The sequence below is a fragment of the Mauremys mutica genome, chromosome 11 (assembly GCF_020497125.1).
Source record: "Mauremys mutica isolate MM-2020 ecotype Southern chromosome 11, ASM2049712v1, whole genome shotgun sequence".
In the NCBI taxonomy this organism is placed as follows: Eukaryota; Metazoa; Chordata; order Testudines; family Geoemydidae; genus Mauremys; species Mauremys mutica.
The window spans coordinates 18,044,598-18,068,238 of NC_059082.1; the positions used below are offsets into that span (position 1 = coordinate 18,044,598).

The following is a 23,641-nucleotide window of genomic DNA, read 5'->3' on the forward strand; positions in this document are numbered from 1 at the left end:
TCATGTTCATAAGCATATTTCCATAAAGCATATGGAATGCAACATCACAGTCATTTTAATGTATTAATTATTCAAAAACATTTAATTTAATTCACACATGAGTATAAAATAATATTTTACTGAATATTGGCTAGAATTAAATTCTATGAATTTCACTTTCTAGATGGCTATAACCTGTAATCACATTATGGCTCTTACAGATGTGTGTGAGGTATGTTTTTGTGTGCTGGTATTACCACAAGCCTGATCCTTATCCAGGTTATTCCATGGTGTCTATATGTTATTGACCATGATATTTGTTTTTAATCTAGGAAGTCATTTTACGTTTCATTAACTGCTCCATTATATGGTGTGGGTGTGGGTGTGTGTGTGTGTGTATTTCTTTTTCCCTTTCTTACCATCAGCCCCTCCAACATTAGGAGAGGTGTGTGTGAAATATTTCACTGAATCAACTTTCTCTCAGCATCTCAGTGCATTGTTTCAGACAGAGAAGGGCAGCCTCATCTGGGCTTTCTCTACACTGCGCCTTTCCCACACAGCTGTAAGGAGGGAATGCTGACATCAGGGCTTAAATTCTTACCGAGTATTTCCCAGAGCGCCCCCGCCCCCGAAATGCTACCAAAAAAAACCCTCCCGGAAGAGTGAAAATATTTCGCGGAGCTCCGCTCGGAACAGCTCTGGCTGCATTTAAGCCCTGGCTGGGATGCACCAGGCAGCGAGGAACGCAGCCCCTCTGCCACCTGCGCCTTATCCTGGCCACCGCGGCACAGGGCTTCTCCCATCTGCAGTCACTTTCACCCGCTCTGCCCCTGGGGTCTCTCTCCTCTGCCACCCCTCTCCCCATTCTCAGCACCCTGCCCCTGCCGTCGCCTATCTGCCCCCTCCTTTCCCTCCCGCCACCTCCACTGGCCCCTGGACCCGCGCCGCCCCCTCAGCAGCTCCTGATGGCAAGGAAGGGCAGCGTCAGGGCAAGGCCTTCAGCCGCTCGCACCGGGCATGCGCAGAGCGCTGGAGCGGCATGCGCAGTAGCGCCGGCCGCGCTGACGGAAGGCCGTTTGTGACACTGACGCGGGTGGGAGGCCCCGGCGGCGGGGATGCGCGTGCCTCGGGCGGAGTGAGCGGCCCGCGGGGCGGCGATGGCGGCGGCGGCAGCGGGGGGTTCGGGCGGGCCCCCGGAGGCGGCCCCCGCGGCGCTGCAGCGGGAGCCCGTGTATAACTGGCAGGCCACCAAGGGCTCGCTGCAGGAGCGCTTCGCCTTCCTCTTCACCAACGAGCTGCTCAGCGACGTGCGCTTCGTGGTGGGCAAGGGCGGCCCGCGGCAGCCCGGCGGCGGGGGGCCCCCCGGGCCCGGCCAGCAGCGCATCCCCGCCCACCGCTTCTTGCTGGCCGCCGGCAGCGCCGTCTTCGACGCCATGTTCAACGGTGGCATGGCCACCACCTCGGCCGAGATCGAGCTGCCCGACGTAGAGCCCGCCGCCTTCCTGGCGCTGCTCAGGTCAGGCCGGGTGGGGTGGGACCGGGGGCTGAGGAGAAGGGGGGCGGGCTGCCCTAGTGCCGGCTTGGAGCGGGTTAGCCGCTGGCGGTGGCTCTTCCTCTGAGGCTGCTGCCCTGAGCGCCGACAGCAGCTGGCGGGTTGATGCGTGTGTCCTTGCACTGGCCCACGCCCCTCGCTGACCGCTGTGTGGGGCTGAGGAGTGAGTGACATGGCTTGCAAACCAGCCGGCTGCAGAAGCCCTATAATTATATCCCTTCATGGCTGCTGGTGCCTGGCCCTCTCTCCATCTTGCACCTATGCCTGCTTGCGGCTGCATTTTCCTTCACCCTCCCCAACTCCCCCCGCCCCCACCTTTGTTCTCTTGTCACTGGTTCAGGATGCTTAATGTATTCCTGACCTGTTTGTACCTGGCACAAAACAGATAGAAACCAGGCACAGCCATCGTGTGGGCTGGCAAACAAGGTCAAACTGTCAGTTCCGTGCACAAGAACTTCGTGATTTTGGGGCTCTTCTTTAGTTGTGGACCCTCCTTAGGCTTTATTTGGAGTTGCCCGTTGTGCAAATGGTTCTTATACCTTCCCTGCAAAGAAAATGCTTACTTCAGGAGAATTAAGTGTCCTTACAAAGGGATTGCCTTTGAAGCAAGACAGTGGGAGATGTAGTTTAATAATAATTAATAATGATTCATGGATTTTATTCTTCTTGGGTCAAGTAAAAAAATGCTTTTTGGTGTCAGATCATCATTTTTCTTGCTGCTGTTCTTGTTTATTAAGTGATTATTCACCCATATGCTGTCTATGATCTCTGGCAATTGCAGAGATTTAAGGATGGGGAGGAATGATCATCTAATCAATTTCAAATCTACACAAAACTAGCCAATTTGAGGCCTAGGTGGGAATTGTCAATGGCAGTTTATATGAGGGAAAAGGTTATATTGTACATCAAGGTTATTACTGAGAATTGATAACTTGAATAAATTGTAGATAACTCTTAAAATTCTGTTCAAACTGTTCAATTAGGCTAAACTTTTTATAAATATAAAAACTGATTAAAATCCCAAATTTCATAGAAATGTAGGGCTGGAAGATAATTTCTTGAGGTTCCAAGCCCAGACCCCTGCACTGTAGCAGGATCTAGTACACTTACCATCCATGACAGTTGTTTGTCCAACCTATTTTTAAAAAACCTCCAATGATGGGAATTTCACACCTCCCTTGGAAGCCTATTCCAGACTTTAACCATCCTTAATGTTGGAAAGCTTTTCTTATGATCTAACCCAGGGGTGGGCAAACTTTTTGGCCTGAGGGCCGCATCGGGTTCCGTAAATTGTATGGAGGGCCAGTTCGGGGAGGGAGTTGTGGCCCGGCCCCCACCTCCTAACTACCCCCCCCCCCGGGACTCGTGCCCCATCCAACCCCCATGTTCCCTGATGGCCCCTCTGGGACCCCTGCCGTCCCATCCACACACCCCCACTCCCTGTCCCTTGACTGCAACCGGACCCCTGCGGCCCCATCCAACCCCTTCTCTCATTCCTGATGGGCCCCCAGGACCCCTGCCCCATCCAACCATCCCTTCTCCCTGGCCCCTGACTGCCCCATTCAACTCCCCCTCCTGGAGCGCCGGTGGTGCTACAGCCGGAGCGCCGGTGGTACTACCATCACTGCGCAGCACAGAGCACCGGGTCAGGCCGGACTCTGCCGCTGCGCTGTCCCAGGTGCTTACAGCAGTGCCGCCCAGAGCATTGCGCCGGCAGTGGAGCGAGCAAGCGGAGGCTGCGGGGGAGTGGGGACAGCAGGGGAGGGGCTGGGGGCTAGCCTCCGGGCCAGGAGCTTGGGGGCCGGGCAGGACGGTCCCGCGGGCCGTAGTTTGCCCACCCCTGATCTAATATAAGTCTCCCTTGCTGCAGATTAATTCCATTACTTCTTGTCCTTCAGTGGATATGGAGAAATCAATTACTGTTGCTTTGTAAGAGCTCATAAGAATTTTGAGGCTGTTTTCAGGTCCTCCCTCAATCTGTAATGGAATACGGTGGAGCTGGTGTAAGTCCTCCTTCACAGTCAAGGTTTTGGAGAGAAAGTTACTGATTTAGGACCCTCCAGAGACTTCTCCACTGAAGTAGTACAAGACCTCTAGAATAGAGTGGGGACATCCTGCCTTTTACACTAGGAACCAATAGGGACAAGCCATGAAGGGTAGAGAGAATGGGGCACCTGCCCATGCTCTTAGCCAGGAGTTTCCTTCTGTCAGGTGTGGACTTTTAAAAGTCCCATCTCCTGGGAGGAACAGCAGAGTGGAGCAACAGCTGACTTTTGCTCTCCTCATTCACTTGAGGATATTAGTAGAATATCTCCTTCCTGCTCCACAAGTGACTTGGGCTTATAGCCCTAAACTCCAGTCATGAGTAAGGCTAGGATTTTATTATGGAGGTCACGGAAGTCACAGAATCCGTGACTTCCAAAGACCTCCATGACTTCAGCCCACAGGTGGCTGGGAGCTGCAGGGTCCCACTGCCACCCAAGACAGTGGAGCCCCCGAGCTCTGAGGTGATGGGAGTACCCTGCAGCTCCCAGCTGCCACAGGCAGCGGGGGGAGGGCTCCGGCAGCTCCTGGGCACTGGGGGGCTCTAAGTGGCCGCGGGGGGACCTCAAAGCTCCTGGCCGGGCGCCCCCTCCCCTCCAGCTCCTGGCCTCTGGTGGCAGGGGACCCCACAGCTCAGGGCCGTGGGGGAGGGAGACCCTGGAGCTTCGAGCCTCCATGGGTGGTTGGGGCCCCTGGAGCTCCCAACCAGGCCCCACAGCTGCCTAGCAGTTCCCCGTTTTGTGATGGATATTTTTAGTAAAAGTCAGGAACAGGTCATGGGCTTCTGTGAATTTTCCTTTTTTGCCCATGACCTGTCTGATTTTTACTAAAAATATCTGTGACAAAATCTTAGCCTTAGTCATGAGGGAATGGCAAAACTGGCTAGGCGCTAGTGTACAGGGAATAGGTAAAGGTGTATGTTGCAGACAAAATGTTGTTTCTCGTGTTAAGAGAATGACAAAGATGTATATGCAAGGATTTTTAAAAGAGCAACAGCCATAGTTAGAGGTCAGATTTAAGTAGAAAAAGTTTAGGATTAAAGACTTAAGTTTCAATTCTTAAGTTAATTTCTTAACTTTAAGAAATTAAGAATCATATGTGTTTAAAAAAGAGGCTACAGTTTGAACATTATGGGGGGGGGAAATGAATGAAGGATAGGGGCCTTAGAATGCGATGGAAGCCACTGTGTATTTGTAGAGCTGCTAGCACAGTGGGCTGCTTGGGGCCCTTGAGTATTATAGTAAAAAAATATATATATAATGATCCAAGGCCTCACTATATATAAAAGCACTGGCAGACTAAGGGGTTGGTGATATTTTAAAGGTTACCATATCTTGGAAGCCATTTGGTCTGGAAATATACATCTACGCCATTGGAATGTGCCTGAATTCTATATATGCCAACATAAGCACAAAATATAAATTCAGTATGCTTTTTAAAAAACACCCATCCTACTGAAAACTTTAACACAAACAAATACTTGACATTTCTTTCTTCCTACTATACGCTTTTTGAAAATTGACTTCAGTATTATAACTGAGAATACAAAAGTTAAAATGACCCCATTTCCCAATGCATACTGGAAGAGAATGCAAGGATTGTACGTAATATCACATTTATTGGCAAATTTCCTAAAATTAGTGTTCTTTTACAAGCCTGCATTGTAATAAATATCCAAGAGGACAAAAATGAGGCTGGAGTGGCAGGGGATGATGCGGGTAGTGATCTCCTGCCTATGTAAAGCAAATGAGTTGCTGGGTGACAAAGAGGTTGTTGTTGAGACCTTAAGTGACTATTTGATATTGGGCACCTGCCTACACTTTTGGGTCTTGGAAAGTCTCCCTGTTAAGCTATACTGGCAAACCTTAATGTAGATGCAGTTACACCAGAAAAAAAAAGCCCCTTTGCTGGAACAGCTTATACCAGATCCCCAAGTGAAATAAGCTGTTACCAACAAAAGGATTTTTTTTTTATGGTATAACTACATCTGCATTGAAGTTTTGCTACCATAGCTATGTTGACCAAAAAAACCCCCCAACCAACCAAACTATCTCTAACTAACATACACTATGCCAGCAAAACTTTCCAAGTATATACCAAGCCTTTAGAAAATTCTCATGTCAAGTCCCCAAATCAGTCTGAACTGTGCTTCTTTCCCCTACCACTATAATGTTGAAGTTAGTTCTTTTTGTTGGGGAAATGTACAGGACTTAAATTACAAGTAGTATTTCAAACAAAGAACTTGGAAATTAATTCCCTTTTATCTACCTACAGAGACTGGAGTTTGTCTGTATTTTGTAAGGCACGCTTCTTTACTGCTTTAGTTTGTGATGGCTATCAATTCCTGCAGAAGTACAGATTACTGAACTCTGAAATCAGGGTAAAAACAAGAAGTCAGTTCTCCCTTTTCCTAAAATGCTATTTGTTGGAGGTCTTCATGTGCAACTGGCATTTACATCAGTTTCTAGAATTTAAGAAAGTCTGCCTCTATCTTCTCTGCTTGCTTTTAATAGGGGGCGGGGGGTGGGGAGAGCGAGTTATTAAAATAAAAAACGTAAACATATTTGCATATAACAAATTTCAGCAGAGGAAATAAGCAGCATGAAGGTTAGTCCATTCCATTTTAAACAGTCTATTTTTAGCTCTGTTTTACGGAAAAAGTGTAGAGATTACTAAGAACATAATGCCCATCGCTAAGGCTAAGATTTTTGTCGTGGATATTTTTAGTAAAAGTCACGGAAGAACAAGTCACAGAAGCCGTGACCTGCCTGTGACTTATACTAAAAATATCCCTGACAAAATGGGGATCTGTGGGTCCCCACAGTGCCTGAAGCAGGGCAGCAGAGCAGGGGCGAGGAGCTGCCTGCAACAGCTGGGGACTGCAAAGTATACCTGCAGTGTGTGGGCTGGGAGCTACGGGATACCTCCGCTGCTTGCAGCATCAGGGGCCTGCAGCTGCCAGGAGCTTGGGGTTCCCCCGCCGCTGGGAGCTCCGGGGGCCCCCACCGCCCGCAGCAAACAGGAGCTTGGGGGTTTCCCCACTGTCTGAGGTGGCTTGGAGCTCGCAGTTGGGAGCTGCGGGGTACCCCACCACCTGCGGAGACTTGGAGCTCAGGGGGCTGCCAGAGACGGCGGGGGTACCCCGTAGCTCCCTGCCCCTGCAGGGGGCAGGGGACCATGTAGCTCCCGATCACAGCAGGCTGAAATCATGGAGGTTGCTGGAAGTCATGGATACTGTGGAAATGCTCCAGGATCACTGACACAGATCTTCAAGTGACTCATTGTTTTGCAATTTTTTAATAGTTCTTGTGCCTGCCTCTTTATTCTCTAACTCAGCATTTTTGAACATTAAGAATTTATTCAACATGCTTTATTGCTTGTCTCAGGAAAATCCCACAAAAGGCATTGTGATGGGAGGGGAAAAAAAACAGACTTTCTAGATATAAAGAGGGCTATGTGCACACTAGAAACATTCAGATAAGAAATTATGCACCCAACTTTTCCTAATATAAACAAGACAAAGCATAAATCATATATTGGCATGTTGACATTTCTGTCCTAGTGTGGATTAAATTTCCTCACTCTAAAAGTATTCGGTTATATTGGATGCTTCATTGTTACAAGTTGCTGAATTCTTATTTGGCCTCTGGTGGCTGATTCTTAGGAGTATATTCTCAGAGCAGCCCAAGCCTACCAAGCTGATATGAAACTCTTTTGTGTTATGTGGATAAAGCTCTAAGCAGTGAAGTTAAAAAATATACACCCAAGCCAGCCGTGACTTAATGAATGTGCTTATAGAAGCTGTACTAAATTAGTAACACAAAATGTTTTTTTCTGTTACAGTAATGCTCACTAACGCCACAATATTTAAATCTGCTAAAGTTTAAAATCTTTTGTATACGTTTGATATTACAGTCATTTAAAAAAAAATCCACATCCTATCAGGATTTTTCAAAATGAGCTATTTTATTTTTAAATTAAAAAATCAGCTGCTTAATTTGTAGTTTAAAATATTCTTATTATCACTCTCCATTGCCTGCTGTTTCAATCCAGACACTTCCTGCTCCCGCCTGTTACTCTCTTGCTCATTGTCACACCCCTGTGTCTGCAGTGCCACTATCTGAGCACAGAAGGTGTCTGACAGCCTTCAGGCTGGATGTCTTTGTCTTTCTCAATTTTATCTTTCTTTAACTCCTCTATTTCTGCCTTTAACTGATCTTTCTCTTTATTTACTACCATCACTACTATCTCCTTACAAAGCTGCAGGAATGCTCCAGGACCAGTAAAGCTCTCAGGCTTCCAGAGACCATTATCGTGCTCCTGCACAAAATCAGTCAAACTGTTTCCCAAAATCATTTTCAACTGTTCTTTGTTTCCAGCTGTTTCCCTTTCCTTCTGACATAATCCCTCAACCAGGGTACTAGCCTAGGGCCCTGAGTCCCAGAAACGAAATATATCCATGACACGGGGAAATTCCAGGTTGCTACCTTGCTCCCGCTGTCTTCCCCTTTTGCACAGCACAGCAAACCGTTTGTTCCAATCATCCCCTTCCTCTCCACCATTCCTGGCAACTGGCTTGCCAAATCTTTATCATATATACAAAAATATCTGTCTACAGTGCTTGTGAAATAACTCCGAAGTTTTATTACATGGCCTATGTTATGGACTAATTCAAATCATGCTTTTGTTAGTACCTATTAAAAGCGTATAAGATGACATGAAAGGATGAGCTAAGATGTGTGCTGTCCATTTTTCATTAGCTCTGTGGCTATAGTATGGGGCCATCAATTCTGCAGTCTCCTTTTTTAAGTTTATTAGTCAAATGTTATTACTAGATAGCTGCCTACTGTGGGAGAGTCTGGATTTTTGAGCAGTTGTTACACGTTGACCGAAAACCAATATGAAATGAGGTAACCTGTTGATCCCTTTGACACCTTTTACCCATGGAGAAATTATCAGATTGCAGATCTAGAGCATGGTAGCAGCTACGTTAGTTTCTTGAGTGCCAACAGTTCTCAACTAGAACAGGAGTACTTGTGGCACCTTAAAGACTAACAAATTTATTGTAGCATGAGCTTTCGTGAGCTACAGCTCACTTCTTCGGATGCATCGAATGGAACACACAGACAGGAGATATTTATACATACAGAGAACATGAAAAGGTGGAAGTATGCATAACAACAGGAAAAGTCTAATCAATTGAGATGAGCCCTTATCAGCAGGAGGAAAAAAAACTTTTTGAAGTGATAATTAAGATGGCCAATAGAAGGTGTGAGGAGACTACTTTTTCATAAGCCCCATAGACTTTCAGGTTTGTATACACAATATAGGAACCTATCCACTTCTTTCTCACACTTTTTATATTAAAGTAAGCGCCGGTAAAGCATTGTATATTTTTAAGTACATTGAAAAATATGTTAAGAGGGACAAAATGTTGGTTTTTAAACAAGGAGATTAGATTATTATGGTTGGGACAAAGCCTGGGGATTATGTTACCTGCTTACGTTCTAGGTTTAGCACCTAGTTGTGCCTCATTGTTGCAGGAGTCTCAGAATAGTGTGTGAAATAAAATAATGGATATTTAACAAAACCAAAATAACAAGAGGGAAAAAGGAGGCTTGGGGCTTGTCTACACTACAGGTTATGTCGGTATAATTTGTTTCCCAAGGGTGTGAATAAGTCAAGCCCATGAGTGATGTAAATTACACCGACCTAAACACCGGTGTGGACAGCGCTATGTTGGCAGGAGACATTGCTACTGCCTCTCACAAAGGTGGTTTTGTTATATTGATGGTGCTCTCTCCCGTTGGCATAGAGCATCTTCACCAGATGCATTACAGTGGCAATGCTGTGTCGGTGCAACTGCGCTGCTGTAGCACTTCTAGTGCAGACTAGCCTTTAGTCTTGATATAGGAATTCCTGCCTCTGTTAGTATGCCTCTTAATTATTATGTTTAAACCAATATTGGTGGTTTTTTTAATAACTTGTAATATACAGAAATCTTTTTTGTGTATTTCTGTAACCAATAGAGCAGTTTTGATTAACTTGCCTGGAAATTAGAGATGCAGTAGTGTCAGACTTGGAAGTACTTTCTTCAGGTCAATAACAGATTTTAAAAAACAAACAATTCCCACCCCCAGTGATTGGTATTTAGAATCAATATTCCTGTCTCATCTCGACAAGTAACAGCTTTCAGGAAAGCTGGCTTTGCTGCCTTTGGTGCACACTTTTTGTCTCTTGAGTCATTGCTACCATTAAAACACCAGTCTGTCCTGCAGTCTCAAAAACAATGGAGGCAGGTCAGAGTTTCAGCCTGAGGCAGTCTCTGTCGAAAAAACAGAGACTCAAGGCCATAGCTGAAATACACCTCTAACCTGATATAACGCCACTCGATATAACACGAATTTGGATATAATGCAGTAAAGCAGTGCTCCGGGGGGGCGGGGCTGTGTGCTCCGGCAGATCAAAACAAGTTAGACATAACATGGTTTCACCTATAATGCGGTAAGATTTTTTTGGCTCCCAAGGACAGCGTTATATTGAGGTAGAGGTGTATTAGTTTACTGCAGAGGGAAAATGCTGACTTAGAAATTAAAATGTTATTGCAGTGGAAGTCCCTTGATTTGCGGCCCCTCATGGCTGGATGGATAGTGTGCAGTTTCTTTGAATTGAGAGCAGTGGTGTAGGAACAGATGCATTGATACTCAAATTCAAGATGTTTTTGCTATTGAGCCAGATCTATTCAATGAATTAAAAGTAATTCTGCCAGCTCAGCTACTCTTCACTGGCTGTACATATCTAATAAACCAGTACAGCAAGATTAGTTTTAGGGAGCGTTACACTTCTTATGCAGATCTAATGGCATTAGCTTTTCATAAACGTAACATGATGCCACATTTTCACTAGTACCAAACTTTTTTTTAGTGCACTTCTTTAATTTGTTTTGTCAATACAAAGAGGCAGTTAATCATGTTCTTAAATTTAGTTGGTACGTTCAGCTCTGCCCCAGTTATATCCCTTTTATCCTTCTGTATTTTTGTATTATTTCCAGGTTTCTTTATTCAGATGAAGTTCAGATTGGTCCTGAAACAGTTATGACTACTCTCTACACTGCCAAGAAGTATGCAGTCCCAGCCCTGGAAGCACATTGTGTGGAATTTCTAACTAAACACCTTAGAGCAGATAATGCCTTTATGCTTCTTACCCAGGTAACCTGAATAAAATGTTGGCTTCTGAAAATATTGTTTAATAAATCACCCCCCAAGAGCTAATATTTTACACAATGTTAGATGTCTAGGTAGTTTAGTCTGTGGTAGAAATATCTGTGCAGCATATCAGTCCTTTTGCAAGCATCTTATTGCAGCTTTGTCACTCAGCTTCTTGAGTATGAAATAATATAAAGGAAAAGAGCGTTGTAAATGTATTTTTATATAGTTATTGGAACATCATAAACATGAGGTCTGTTCTCTCTTCAGTACTATTAATAATAATATTCTAATGAATTAATCTGAGGCTCTTTGAGAACATTGTCTATTTTGATCCAGTATTGTAGTTTTGACTTGCAATTTCAAATATAGAGATTTATCTTTGGCAGTGTAATAATATTATTCAGGAAGGAGAATTGGAGAAATCTGATACAAAAACTCTTAATGAAGTACATCATTCAAGGGCTGTTTGACACAAACTCAAGGAATACTTGAAAGGTAAATTGAGGCTGTCTAAATAGAATGTATCCATTATTCTGGAGTAAAAACTTGTTTGTTTGGGTTACTTCATAAATCTGTTGGTTGCAACACTGCAGTCGTACCATCTGTCTGTTAACAATATATTATCTCCATAGGCTCGATTATTTGATGAACCTCAGCTTGCTAGTCTTTGTCTTGACACTATAGACAAAAGTACAATGGATGCAATAAGTGCAGAAGGTTTTACTGATATTGACATAGGTAAGTTGCCTTCTATTACCAGAATATGTATTTAAACTTTGTAAAAGAACTGTATTGATTTGCATTGTTAAACGGTGTTCCTTTATGTCAAAGCATGCACTGAAACATGTACACTATATAGGCTCTAAAAGATTCCCATATATAAAAATCATCACATTAGAGAACTCTGCTAAAAGGCTTACCCATTTAAACAAATAAATTAGTCCCAACTAACTTGTTTAACTTGGCCATTTTAATAGTTGACCCTCTTGTAACATAGTGGTTTATAGGTATCACATAATGTTGAAACTGGTGTTTTAACTTGACAGGTTTAGGATCAGATTTTTGGTTTAAAAATCTATGCTCACATTGATTAGAACTAGTTAGAACTTTATTAAAAGTACAAGGATTTTACCTCAATACTATTTTGAAAGATGAAGCAAACATTTTTATTTGCTAGTCTACATTGTCTAATTAGTGTAGGAATTTTAGTGGTACAGTATTATTTTGGCCACTGTAGTTCACTCATTTTTTAATCACTGCAGAAGAAACACTGAGTAACATAAGTTTGAATACAAGATCTAAATGCATAAAAACAGTTTTACCTTATTGTGAATGTTGTTACTTTTGCATCTTCTGGTATCTTTGAAGAATTTTTCTCAATTTTCACTATACCTTTCTGTTACAATAATACTTTGTGTGTGATGTCTGATTAAATCTGTGAGAAAATACTAAAAAAAGCTTGAGTGTCTGTTGACTTGAAAACACTCCAGATTTCTATCTGGTTTGGGCCTGTTTAACTATATATGCCATATTTATAGTACTGTCTCTAATTTTGCTTTAGGTCACTACTGTGATTTAGTACTGCCCATCATTGGATTTACCAAAAAATTGCTGCCAATATGGCAAAAAAAAAAAGAGAAATTGGTTTTGTAAATACCTTTGCTGCATGTTCAGTTTTAGTTGAAGCATTATGGTTAAATTACTCTTCTTCGAGTGTCCATTTGCCAATCCCGCTCAACTACTAGGCTGGTCCTGCCTACTTTCAGCTATGAAAGCAGCATATGTATAGTCTTCTTGACTAAACTTAGTACTGTAAATAGCCCAGACTGACATCAGCTTCCAGCCTATGAGTGGGCTCGAGCCTAGACTCCCAGTAGGGAACAGACTATTGGCAGGAGAAGCAGTACGTTACCTGACACCACTGACTTCATCACAACCAACCTCAGCAAAGTGTTTAAGAAGAGTATCTGTGTAGAGGTAAGGGAGAGGAAATAACCAGGGTGTATGAGATACACAAGAAAAAGATGGGACTAAAGCTTCTTTTGCTAGAGGCCAGGGAAGGAAGAAACAACCTTAGTATAGAGTCCCATTTAACTCATGTATTTTTCTTGGAGTGGGGGTGGGGGAATAGATGATTAATTGGAATTCAGAAAAAGATTAAACAGTGAGTAAATGAGGTTCAAGTTGATTCAGATTACACTTGCATATAAAACTAAGGGATAAATTATAAACAAGAAAATAAGTGCTAAGAACATAACACTCTTGTTTGCATCTTTTTATCCTGCTGTCCATAGTTTATATGTTGTCTCTTTAGCATGCAGACTCTCTGGAACAGGAACCTTTCCTCTTTTCTGTCTGTAAAGCACACAGCATGCCTTTGAGTGCTATATAAATACAATCCTGCCTTTGCAGCTAGTGCAGCTGCATGCTTTCTCAGATTTTGACTTACTACTGCTGAAAATTGCTAACTTTCAACTACTGGGCTTCCTCTCTTGCTAATTGCCTCTTTCTCTGCCCTACATTTTAAATACATCTAATTGCAATGTAAGCTCATGGTTCGAACTCAGACTGAAACCTAACATCCGTCCATCTACATGCAAATTGCCCTAATTCAGGGCTCTGACTGAGGGTTCTGGACCCCACAGAGGTGGAGAGTTAGAGCCTAAATCAAGTTGGGCCCCTGGGTTCAAGCCCTATTGCGTTGCAGTGTAGACACAGTCCCCCTGGACTAACGCTCTGGGAGTCTGCCAAAAGTATTCCACAATCCCAAATGCTGACTTTTTGTTCCTTGGACAGTCGAGTTTGGTGGCATAAGATTCTTTGGATCTCTTCTGTGGCCACCCTTTGGCGGTGGGGAATTGGTGCTCAAACTGGAGTGGGGCAACCAGTCATCCTGGTTTGTAGCTGAGCCCCTTGGCACATGGTAGCTCCAGTCTCCAGGATGGGGGCTGGGCCAGTAAGAAGTCTGTGGCTTGGGGCTCCTGCCTGAGGGCTAAACGGTTAAATAGACAAGAACTCAGGCCTTCTGGGCATAGGCTGAGCAAACAAGCAGGCAATGGCTCAGGCCTCTGGGCCTAGGGATTAGTGCTTGCCCAGCCCTGAGTGCGTGGCTGGGGGCGGGGTAGGGGGATCTGGACCCACCCTGCTCCACCGGGTCCCAGTCCAGGACCCTTGGAGCAATCGGTGATCCCATCATGGGCCAGCAGGGAAACAAGAGGTCACTGCCTCGTCTCCTGGCAACACAATAGACCCAAAGTCTCATTTTCTTGGGCTGCTTCCTACTGGTGTCTGATTGGGTTGTTCTCTGCAGTGACTGGCGCCTGGTTCCTGCTCTCTGTGCCAAGCGGCTCATTCTGTGCTTCCTCTCCCAGTTGCTCCATCTCCTGGGACCATGGCTTGCATTTTCTCCAGGCTGGCTTAGAAGTGTCATCATCATCTGCTGCAGCTAACCATGGGCTCCATGAGTAGTTCAGCTCCCTGGAAAGGACATCTGGCTCCTTCCCTGGTCTGAACCCAACTGAGCTGCAGGGCCCAGCCCTTATACTTCCTGCGCTGCTAGGAATTCTGGGATATGGATGGCTGGACTCAAACCCACATAATGCAGCATAGATGCTGGAGACCCAAATTGGACCCAGGGTTCAACAGTTCTTAACCTGGGGTTACAAATGAGTGTGTAGATGCTCAAGCCCTAGGTTAACAAAGCCAAAGTCTGCTGACTCGAGTTCTGCTAAGCCAAGGTGTACATGGTGGTTTAGACATACCCTTTGTGGCCTACAGTCTCCCATGTGCAGGCATGATCTGGCCAGAGATGAGTTATATCGGTATTCACTCAGGATCCAGCTGCTTTGTCAGTCCAGTTTGAGAGACAGTCATGATGGAACTTATGTCCAAGACTTGTTTCAAAATCAGCTAGAATGCAAAGAAGAAAGTTCAGATTAAGGCTGGATAGTCTGGCCTTATTTAAAAAAAAAGAAAAAGAAAATTGCACCACCCTCTCCTTAAACTTCTTGTGTTTGGTTTTGTGCAACTGCTTGCTTGTGCTCATTCCAACTTCTCACAAGTTTCTTTCGTTCTACCTGCACGGGGACTGTTCCAATACATGATCCTTTCCATCTGGCACCTACAATGTTTTCTCCGTACTCAAGGTACTGTAATAACAGCCCTTAAGGAGGAAGATAATCTGATTTTCCACTATCTGAATATGTTTATTTCAAGTCCAAACAGTTAGAAACAGCTCCAATAAATCTTGTTCAAAACATCAGTTCTACATACCTGATGTGGTTTTTGTTTTTTTTTTTTTTTTTTGTTTTTTTTTTTATAAATGGGGAGGAGAGCTGGGTAAATTTTCAAATAGTTTATTTGAAAAAATTCACAGGTCCTATTCATAAAGTGCAAAGCTGGGTAAACAATGAAGAACATTTTTTTAACTTCTTTAAAAAATCATAAATTTCATTGTGTAAATTACTTTAGGAAATGAAACTCCCTTGTTTTGCGGCAGGGCTTTCTCACCCAGGAGTTGGTTTTCATATCATTCATATCCCTCATCCTCTTCTCTAGACAGAGCTGTTTCAATCATTCTAGTTTGTTTGGGAACTCCTACATAGCATATACATAACTGTCAGGGCCTTCAATTATTCAGTCTTATGTTCTCAGGTTTAGACATTGTCCAGTTATCTGTTCTGCACCCTCTTCAAGTCTTTGTGGGTTCAGCTGTGAATGCTAGGAGTCCCTCTCCAGTTAATCCTTCCTTCCCGATTGGATCGTGAAATCTCTACTTTGGGTGACTAGTAGACTAGAAAGAAGAATCTCAGTTAGGTTCTGGAATCTCAACTACTGCTGTTATTCTTGGTGGGGCTACGTTCATATAAACCTTAAATCATATCAAGATGACAGGAAAATGTTTCTTGAAATTCTCTACAGAACTGTTCTGTTTGTACAGCGCCTAGCACAATGGGGGCCTGGTCCATTACCAGGTGCTACTGCAGTATAAATAATGTGCCTTTCCACCTAAATCAGGACATCTTCCAGTCTAAGTAGATGCAACTACAGTATCTGGATGTCAAGTGATTACGCTTTTCCACAGGAACAGTTTTCTTTAGGAAATTGGATGTGGTCTCATTTACAGAGGTTACAAAAAAAGGACAAGTTATCTATGGTCACATGTTAGATGGCAATCAGAGAAGCTTTTTCTAATATCAGCAAGATTCCTGACATAGATTTGTGCCTATTTTAATTGGTCCTGTGTGAAGAACAACAGACTTTCATGTGGAGAGGTCTGCAAAGCCATGAGTTAAATGTTCCACTGATCTTCACTAAAATCTGAGCTGTGTGTATAAAAAGAGTTAGAACACTTAGTACTGCTTTTAATTTTTTGGATGCCATAGGTCTATCTGTTTAAAAGATCACTTTAATATATCCTTACACTGTCACTTTTTTTTCTTTTTGTGCATTCTGCTGGTTGTTGCATTTCAGTAGTTGATCCAGATTGGCAGATGGAGACTCAAATGAGGACAACTTTATATTATGAGTAATTTGGCTTTCCCATAGTTGTACATTCACCAATCTGCTTGATCACTTCCTTTCTTGATCTTGCTCTAGCTTTGGAAATACTCTTTGGGACATGAGAGCAGCAGTTTGGCACTATATATCTATACCTATATATAGTCCTAGTCTTAGGAATCAAGAAGAAAGTTCATATGCTGTTTTATAGAAGGAAGCGGGCAGGACAAAACCTGTTGGATTGGATGCTGTACACTGTTCCAGAAGACTGATTTACACGTAAGACAAAACTGTCTTATCTGTGGTGGTTTTTTTGCAATAAATTTATTTAGTCCTTAAACAGATCTCTTACAAGTATATTCAATCAGTTTTCTATTATATTAAAGTAGTTTGGGCTCTTTAATCAAATAGTTTATTCTTAACTGAAGTTGTATAATTTAAAAAGATGACTTAACATATGTAAAGACAGAAATTGCTATGAAAGGAGAAAACTGGCCTAAATTTATTAGTAACTTTTTTTTTTAGACACACTGTGTGCAGTACTAGAAAGAGACACACTTAGTATTCGAGAAAGTAGACTCTTTGGAGCTGTTGTTCGCTGGGCAGAAGCAGAGTGTCAAAGACAGCAGCTGCCTGTGACGTCAGGAAACAAACAGAAAGTGCTTGGAAAAGCTCTATCTCTAATCCGTTTTCCACTAATGACTATTGAAGAGTTTGCAGCAGGTAACTGTGGGTTACTTTATCATACTAATATATGTTAATGTAATTCAGAAAAACACACTATGCTAATAAGGGACTAACTTCATAAACCTTTCACAACTACCCTGTTAGTAACAAATGCATTTCACTCCTTCCTATCAAAACAGTCCATCTTGCAAAAGTTGTGCTGGTCTGAGACAAATCATGGTGGACTTTTGCACTGTTTATTTAAATACAACAATTCAGAATTAAAATTTTAAATATATCATATTCTCAGAAACATGCTTCTTCTATTCCTAGGTCCTGCTCAGTCTGGAATTTTGTCAGATCGGGAAGTGGTAAATCTCTTTTTGCATTTTACGGTCAATCCTAAACCTAGAGTTGATTATATTGACCGACCGAGATGCTGCCTCAGAGGAAAAGAATGCAGCATAAACAGGTTCCAGCAAGTGGAGAGCCGTTGGGGGTACAGCGGAACAAGTGACCGAATCAGGTATTGGTCATGAGTTGTCCAAGGAGAAGAAAACATGTGACTCAAATGCTGCTTTGTAGTACTGAAAGCAGTAACATACTGATTCACCACAGATACATCTGCACTGGCTATTTAAAAAGTAGACTGTGCGCACAAACATAGATAAAAGCATTTAAAATAAAGAGAATAAAGGGAAATTCTGGAAAAATAGTTTAGGTGGATTCTAGAGTATAGCTTATCAATGCTAACATGCGTTGCCACATTTAAAATTGGAACCGTTAAAATGTTTCCTTTCAGAGCTGGTCAACATAGAGGTATTTTTGTTATTCAGTATACCGAGTCCTTCAGAATGATCCTTGTGGGACTGGGGCCTTTAGTTGTAAAATTGAGGTCTTAGGATGCCATCTCTTTAATAAAACTTCATTTTACAGTAAGCCTGGTTTGCTTTATTAAATTGTATATAGTACTATATCTTGAGCTTGATCCAGCACCTTTTAAATCAGTGGGAGTCTTTCCACTGACTTGAGTGGGAGCAAGATCAGAGCTCTGTGACTACCGTTGAAATGTGATATTTATAACTTGCCTGTCTCCTGTGTCAGGTTCACAGTTAATAGAAGAATTTCCATAGTGGGATTTGGATTGTATGGATCTATTCATGGACCCACAGATTATCAAGTCAATATACAGGTATAGTATATTTTTAATTAAACCGCTTAGTAGAAACTAAATTTGGTACAAGGAACAATACTAAGATAAGGCTTACTATGAATTTGATTTGGGATGGAGCAATTATTCAGTCCAGATTTGCATATAAAAATGTGAATTGACTTCAACAATATGATTCTATTGTTTGTCCCTTTGGTGTCACTGAGATGGAAAGTTAAACTTCTGAGTCCTACTTTCTTATTTTTAGCAAGTTATTCCTATTCTCCCCTTAAAATTAACATGGGTACTGTGAGATTAATAGAATCTGTAGTCAGAGTATAATAGCTAAAATGAACATAAAACAAAAAACAGAATTGTGTAGTCAAAGTTCTATAGGTGTTGCTATGTTCTTGGAAGAATGCACTGATGTGTTTTTTAGATCTTTCGGTGAGCACCTGTTTATGAAGATATTTATTCTTTAAAGGTGTCTTGGACAGCAGTATGGGTTTACTTAAAAGTTAGTATTTCTCCAGGAGATATTTTTTGCACTAGATCAACACTCCTGGTTCTTACTCCCAGTGCATGACGGGGTGAATTCCCATTCATTAAAATTCCAGATGTTAATTGTGTCACAAGCAGATGGTACACACCTTCTCCTACTGAGGTTGTACTACCCTTTGTGTTAAATTGGATGGAACAGGGAACTGTTGTTATCTGTAATGCTTATTCTAATGTAAGTAGTCCTATTGTGACTGAAAAGACCCTTGTATTCACACCTGACACACCATTGTAATAATCTTTGTACAAAATGTGCTTTGTGAGGTAATTGACTCACTGGTCAATAATATCATGGTATAATGTATGTAGTTAACAGTATACGTAAAGGGATGAATTCCCCCTGTATGATGATGATGATAGCACATGTTAAAAACCAGACAGCCTGTCTAGGCCAAAGTTGTTAAATGGATCTATCATAAAGGAAGGAATGTGTGTTTACCTCAGTTTACATGCAAGTAGCAATCAGGGTCCTCAACAGCAGGGGGAAGAGATGTCAGGAAACAGAACAATTTGCATTTCAGCAAAAAACAAGTGGGGGGAGGGGAGAAAGCATGGAGGCTCCTTTACCATCGAATTCCTTGTCACCTTCCTTACTGCTTGGATAAACTTTACGCTGAATGGTAACCTTCAGAAGAATCTACTTCCAACATTCACTGGACTATAAAAGAAAGGGGCAGAGAACCTGAAGTTCTCTTTCACCTAAGAAGACAAAGGCACCAGCACCTGTGGGCCACTAGGAGAGAACGTGACCGAGGAAAGGGTCCGTTACCAGCATGCTGCAAACTAGTGAGTGAGACAGGCCATCTTGAACAAAAGCCTTGAACCAAACTTGCTAGATTAAGTTTTAGGCCTTTAAACACGTTTTCATTTTTATTTGCTTGTATCCATTTCTAACTTTATCACTTATACTTGAATTCACTTAAAATCTTATCTTGTTTTTGTTTTATTCCAAGGCTGTGTTTAAACCGAACTGTTTGATAACTCCAGTTAAAGTAACAAAACTGTTGAATATTAACTCCTAACAGGAGCAACAACCTTAATATCTGAATTGTCCAGGAAAGGGCTGGACATTACAGAACGCACATTTTTGGGAAAATCTGGGACTTGGGAGTTTGTTGGGATCATCCTGCCAGGAGTAACCAAGGCTGGTGGAAGCCAGTGTTTGACTGGCATTTTGCTGGCAAGCTGCTGGGGTCAGAGCTGCTGGACCAGGGCTGCAGCTATACACAGACACTGAGGGTGTGACCTGCATGCTGGTAGGCTGGTTGTGAGCGGCCCAGGTTGGGAACTACAGCAGCAAAGCAAAGGGTTACAGGGCAGGCAGCGACAAAACCCTTCACTGGTCTGAATTTTACCCCAGAATGTGACACTTACATATGTTGATGCTTGGTTGGTTTTTTTGTGACTAGAGTTTTCTTCAAAATTGTAAACTAATTAACAGGTAAAAAGACACTTCTTTATTTTTTATGCAGATAATTGAATATGAAAAAAATCAAACACTGGGACAAAATGATACTGGATTTAGTTGTGATGGAACTGCTAATACATTCAGAGTTATGTTCAAAGAACCTATAGAAATTTTGCCAACGGTCTCCTACACAGCTTGTGCAACACTCAAAGTAAGCATGCTTAAGAGTAAGAGTGTAGAAATGAACATAATGAAAAGTTGTTTGGAACCAGTATTTTACCCAAATTTTAAACTATCTGCTAAGGAAACATCCTGTAAGTCTCTCACTCTTTTTTTCTTAATTGTCTAGTTTTGCTTTTGAAGTGCTTATTTTTGAATTGGCTTTCAAGGGGGTGGTGGAGCTGTTGTGGCTTTATGCTTTCCCAAAGCTGATCCAGGAACCAGAGCAGATCCCAATGTAACTATCCTCTACTGCCTATGGGCAGCAGCACTACCTACATCAGGGGTTCTCAAACTGGAGGTTGGGACCCCTCAGGGGGTCACAAGGTTCTTACATGGGGGTCGCGAACTGTCAGCCTCCACCCCAAACCCCGCTTTGCCTCCAGCATTTATAATGGTGTTAAATATATTAAAAAATGTTTTTAATTTATAAGAAGGGGTCGCACTCAGAGGCTTTCTAAGTGAAAGGAGTCACCAGTACAAAAGTTTGAGAACCACTGACCTACGTTCTCAGCATTGCAGCTCCTCTCTCTCCTGCTCCCAGCCCACCTGTGGCATGCCCCCTACATCATGGTTTGCAAGAGAGCTCTTGGAAGACAGCCTGCGTCTGTCTTCCTCAGTGCCTGCATTGGGGAATTTCTTCCCTAAGCCAGACCTGGGATTTCCACACAACTCTGTACTGGGGCTGGAATAAAGGTGGGAATTTCCTAGGAGCTGCGCTTTTTTTTGTTTGTTTGTTTTTTGGTAGATTGCGACTTATTGTTTAAAAATGTTACTTCTGGATGCAATTTTGAAGCTATTAGTTTACTTGCACAGGTGAAAATGTGCATTTGTAATATAGTATTAGTGGAAATTTGCATCAAAACTCAAATCTATCCTTTGGGTTAACTGTATTCTTCTTCCTGCTAATCAATGTTATACTTCAAAAAATGTTTTTAAATTTTCTTAAGCTCAGGTTTAACTGTTGTGTGTATTATCGCTTCTAAAAGTCCTCCATTAAACATCATAGGCTGCTTTGTCCATTACTAAGAGTTCATGTTTTTGCAGGGGGGGCTAATCTAATTCTCTATCCAAAGATCAAATACAGTAACTCCTCACTTAACATCCTTCCGTTTTAACATCGTTTTGAAGTTACGTTGCTGCTCCATTAGGGAACATGCTTGTTATAAGGGAGCACTGCACAACTTTAAACATTGTTTGGTTGACATTACAAGGGAGCATTGCATAAGTTCCTCTTCTCCGCCTCCTCCCTTTCCCTCCCTCCCTCCCAGCGCTTCCCCTGCCACCAAACAGCTATTTGGCAGCGCTTAGGACTTTCTGGGAAGGAAGGAGGGAGTGAGCGGGGAAGCTCCCCCCTCCTCCCGGCAGGCAGGGCCACGCAGAATGCAGGGGCTTTAGGGGCTGCAGGGCCCTGGGCTAAGGGGGCCCTAGGGCCTGGCCTGCAGCTCTAAAGCCCCTTTCGGAATGCGGCCCTGTGAGCACAGGCCGGAGGACTCAGGAGGAGCGGGAGCAGCTGTGCAACTAGCGGCCAGAGAGGAGTGGCGTTTTCCCCTTCAGAGCAGGCCAGAGAGAAGTCCTAGGTGCTGCCAAACAGCTGTTTGGTGGCAGGGAAGCGCTGGGAGGAAGGGGGAGGAGCAGGGATGTACGTGGTGTGCTCCAGGGAGGCGGTGGAGTGGGGGTGGGAAGAGGCGGGCCTGGAGTGGAGCGGGGGCGGGAAGAGGTGGGCCTGGAGTGGAGCGGGGACAGGAAGATGTAGGCCTGGAGCATCCCCTGGCAAAGTCAGCACCTATTCTTCTGGGGGGAAGCTGCTGCTGTGCATGGTGCTTCCTAGCGTCCTTGCCTCCTCATTGTCTGCCGTGGACTGTGCCTGTGCGGTGTAAGCCAGGGGCACCTCCACGCCACAGTATATAATGCCTTTTTGTCTGCCCCAAAAAAATTTCCTTGGGACCTAACAACCCCGCCCCCCCCCCCCCGCATTTACATTACATTAAATTTGATGGGAAAATTGGATTCATTTAACATTGTTTCACTTAAAGTTGCATTTTTCAGAATAACTACAGCATTAAGTGAGGAGTTACTGTATGAAATTTTGCAAATCTGCCTACCAGAAATTTCAAACACTTTAAAGATTAGTATAGGCTTACATAGTAAATACACACAGTAAAAACATTCTGGCATATTAGCTGCCAGATGAAAAGCAGACATGTTGGTGTCTGAATTCTCTTTTCAAAGGTTATAACAAGCTGCAGCATTCCTTTAGTCTGTGGTACCTCTGGAGAACCTTGAATTGTATTAGTTTAGCATGTATTACCAAAAAGAGAGAGAGAGTGTGTGTGTAATTAGCTTTATACACATTAAATCTTTCTGCTCACTGAATAGCTACATTTTCTCCAATTCACTTCTTTTGTTGTTTACATTAGGGTCCTGATTCCCATTATGGTACGAAAGGATTGAAGAAAGTAATCCACGAATCTCCCACTGCTAGCAAAACCTGCTTTTCCTTCTCTAGTTCACCTGGTAACAACAATGGTACATCGATAGAAGACGGACAAATACCAGAAATAATATTTTATACATAATTACACAGGATAGTTCATCTCAGATAATACAAGTAGCAATGTATAGACTGACATTGGCATAAAGTACTTGCTATTGGTGGCAATTATTAAATTCTATGAACTTACATAAATATATAATCTCTTTGTGTACTATGAAACTAGAACATTTCTTATAGGAGGTACCAGAAAAATCTATTTTTCTCTCCATGATTTTGGCAGGATATCAATAAGTTAACAGATGTAGTTCCTTTTACCTTCACAAAACCTTGAAAGTAAGAAGTACTCTATATTGTAAAGGTATTTAAACATTATCTTGTGTTCTGTTGGTTTAATTTACTTCCTGACCCTTTACATTGTCTTCAGCATTTGGTGAAATTCTTCTTTGATCTCCTTGTTTATTATGGAATTTTGGTATATTATTTTTGTTCTTTAAAAATGCAATAGCTATATTACTTTGTCCCAGACTTGCATTTCCCTCTAAAATACTCTTGCAATGACCATTATGGACTCAAATGACAACTTTTTTTTTTTTAATTACAGCAACAAAACTGGATTTCTTTTTTCTTTTTTTTAAATGAGCCATGAAGAAATACCTGGGTTAACACTGTAAACAGTATCTGGAATTGTATTAAAGAAATATAGCACATACTTATAGCTGAGATCTGCAATGTACAATACTTCAATGGTCTTGGTTTCATTCAGAAATGTGTATTTTATAGTAATGTATTGGAGCGTGTAAGTTGGTATAGTGATGACTATTGTATATAAATATGCCTGCAAAAATGTATAATGTGAAGATAT

The 23,641-nt window shown here is 42.6% G+C and overlaps 1 protein-coding gene across 1 annotated transcript; it reads left to right on the top strand.

Moving 5' to 3' along the window:
- The first annotated feature begins 1,050 nt into the window (after positions 1-1,050).
- On the top strand, positions 1,051-23,641 carry BTBD1 (BTB domain containing 1). Its single transcript, XM_044980018.1, has 8 exons — positions 1,051-1,495; positions 10,626-10,782; positions 11,415-11,520; positions 16,807-17,004; positions 17,281-17,473; positions 18,052-18,139; positions 20,128-20,274; positions 22,703-23,641. The coding sequence occupies exons 1-8, from the start codon at positions 1,137-1,139 to the stop codon at positions 22,859-22,861; spliced, it is 1,407 nt and encodes a 468-aa protein (XP_044835953.1). The 5' UTR covers positions 1,051-1,136; the 3' UTR covers positions 22,862-23,641.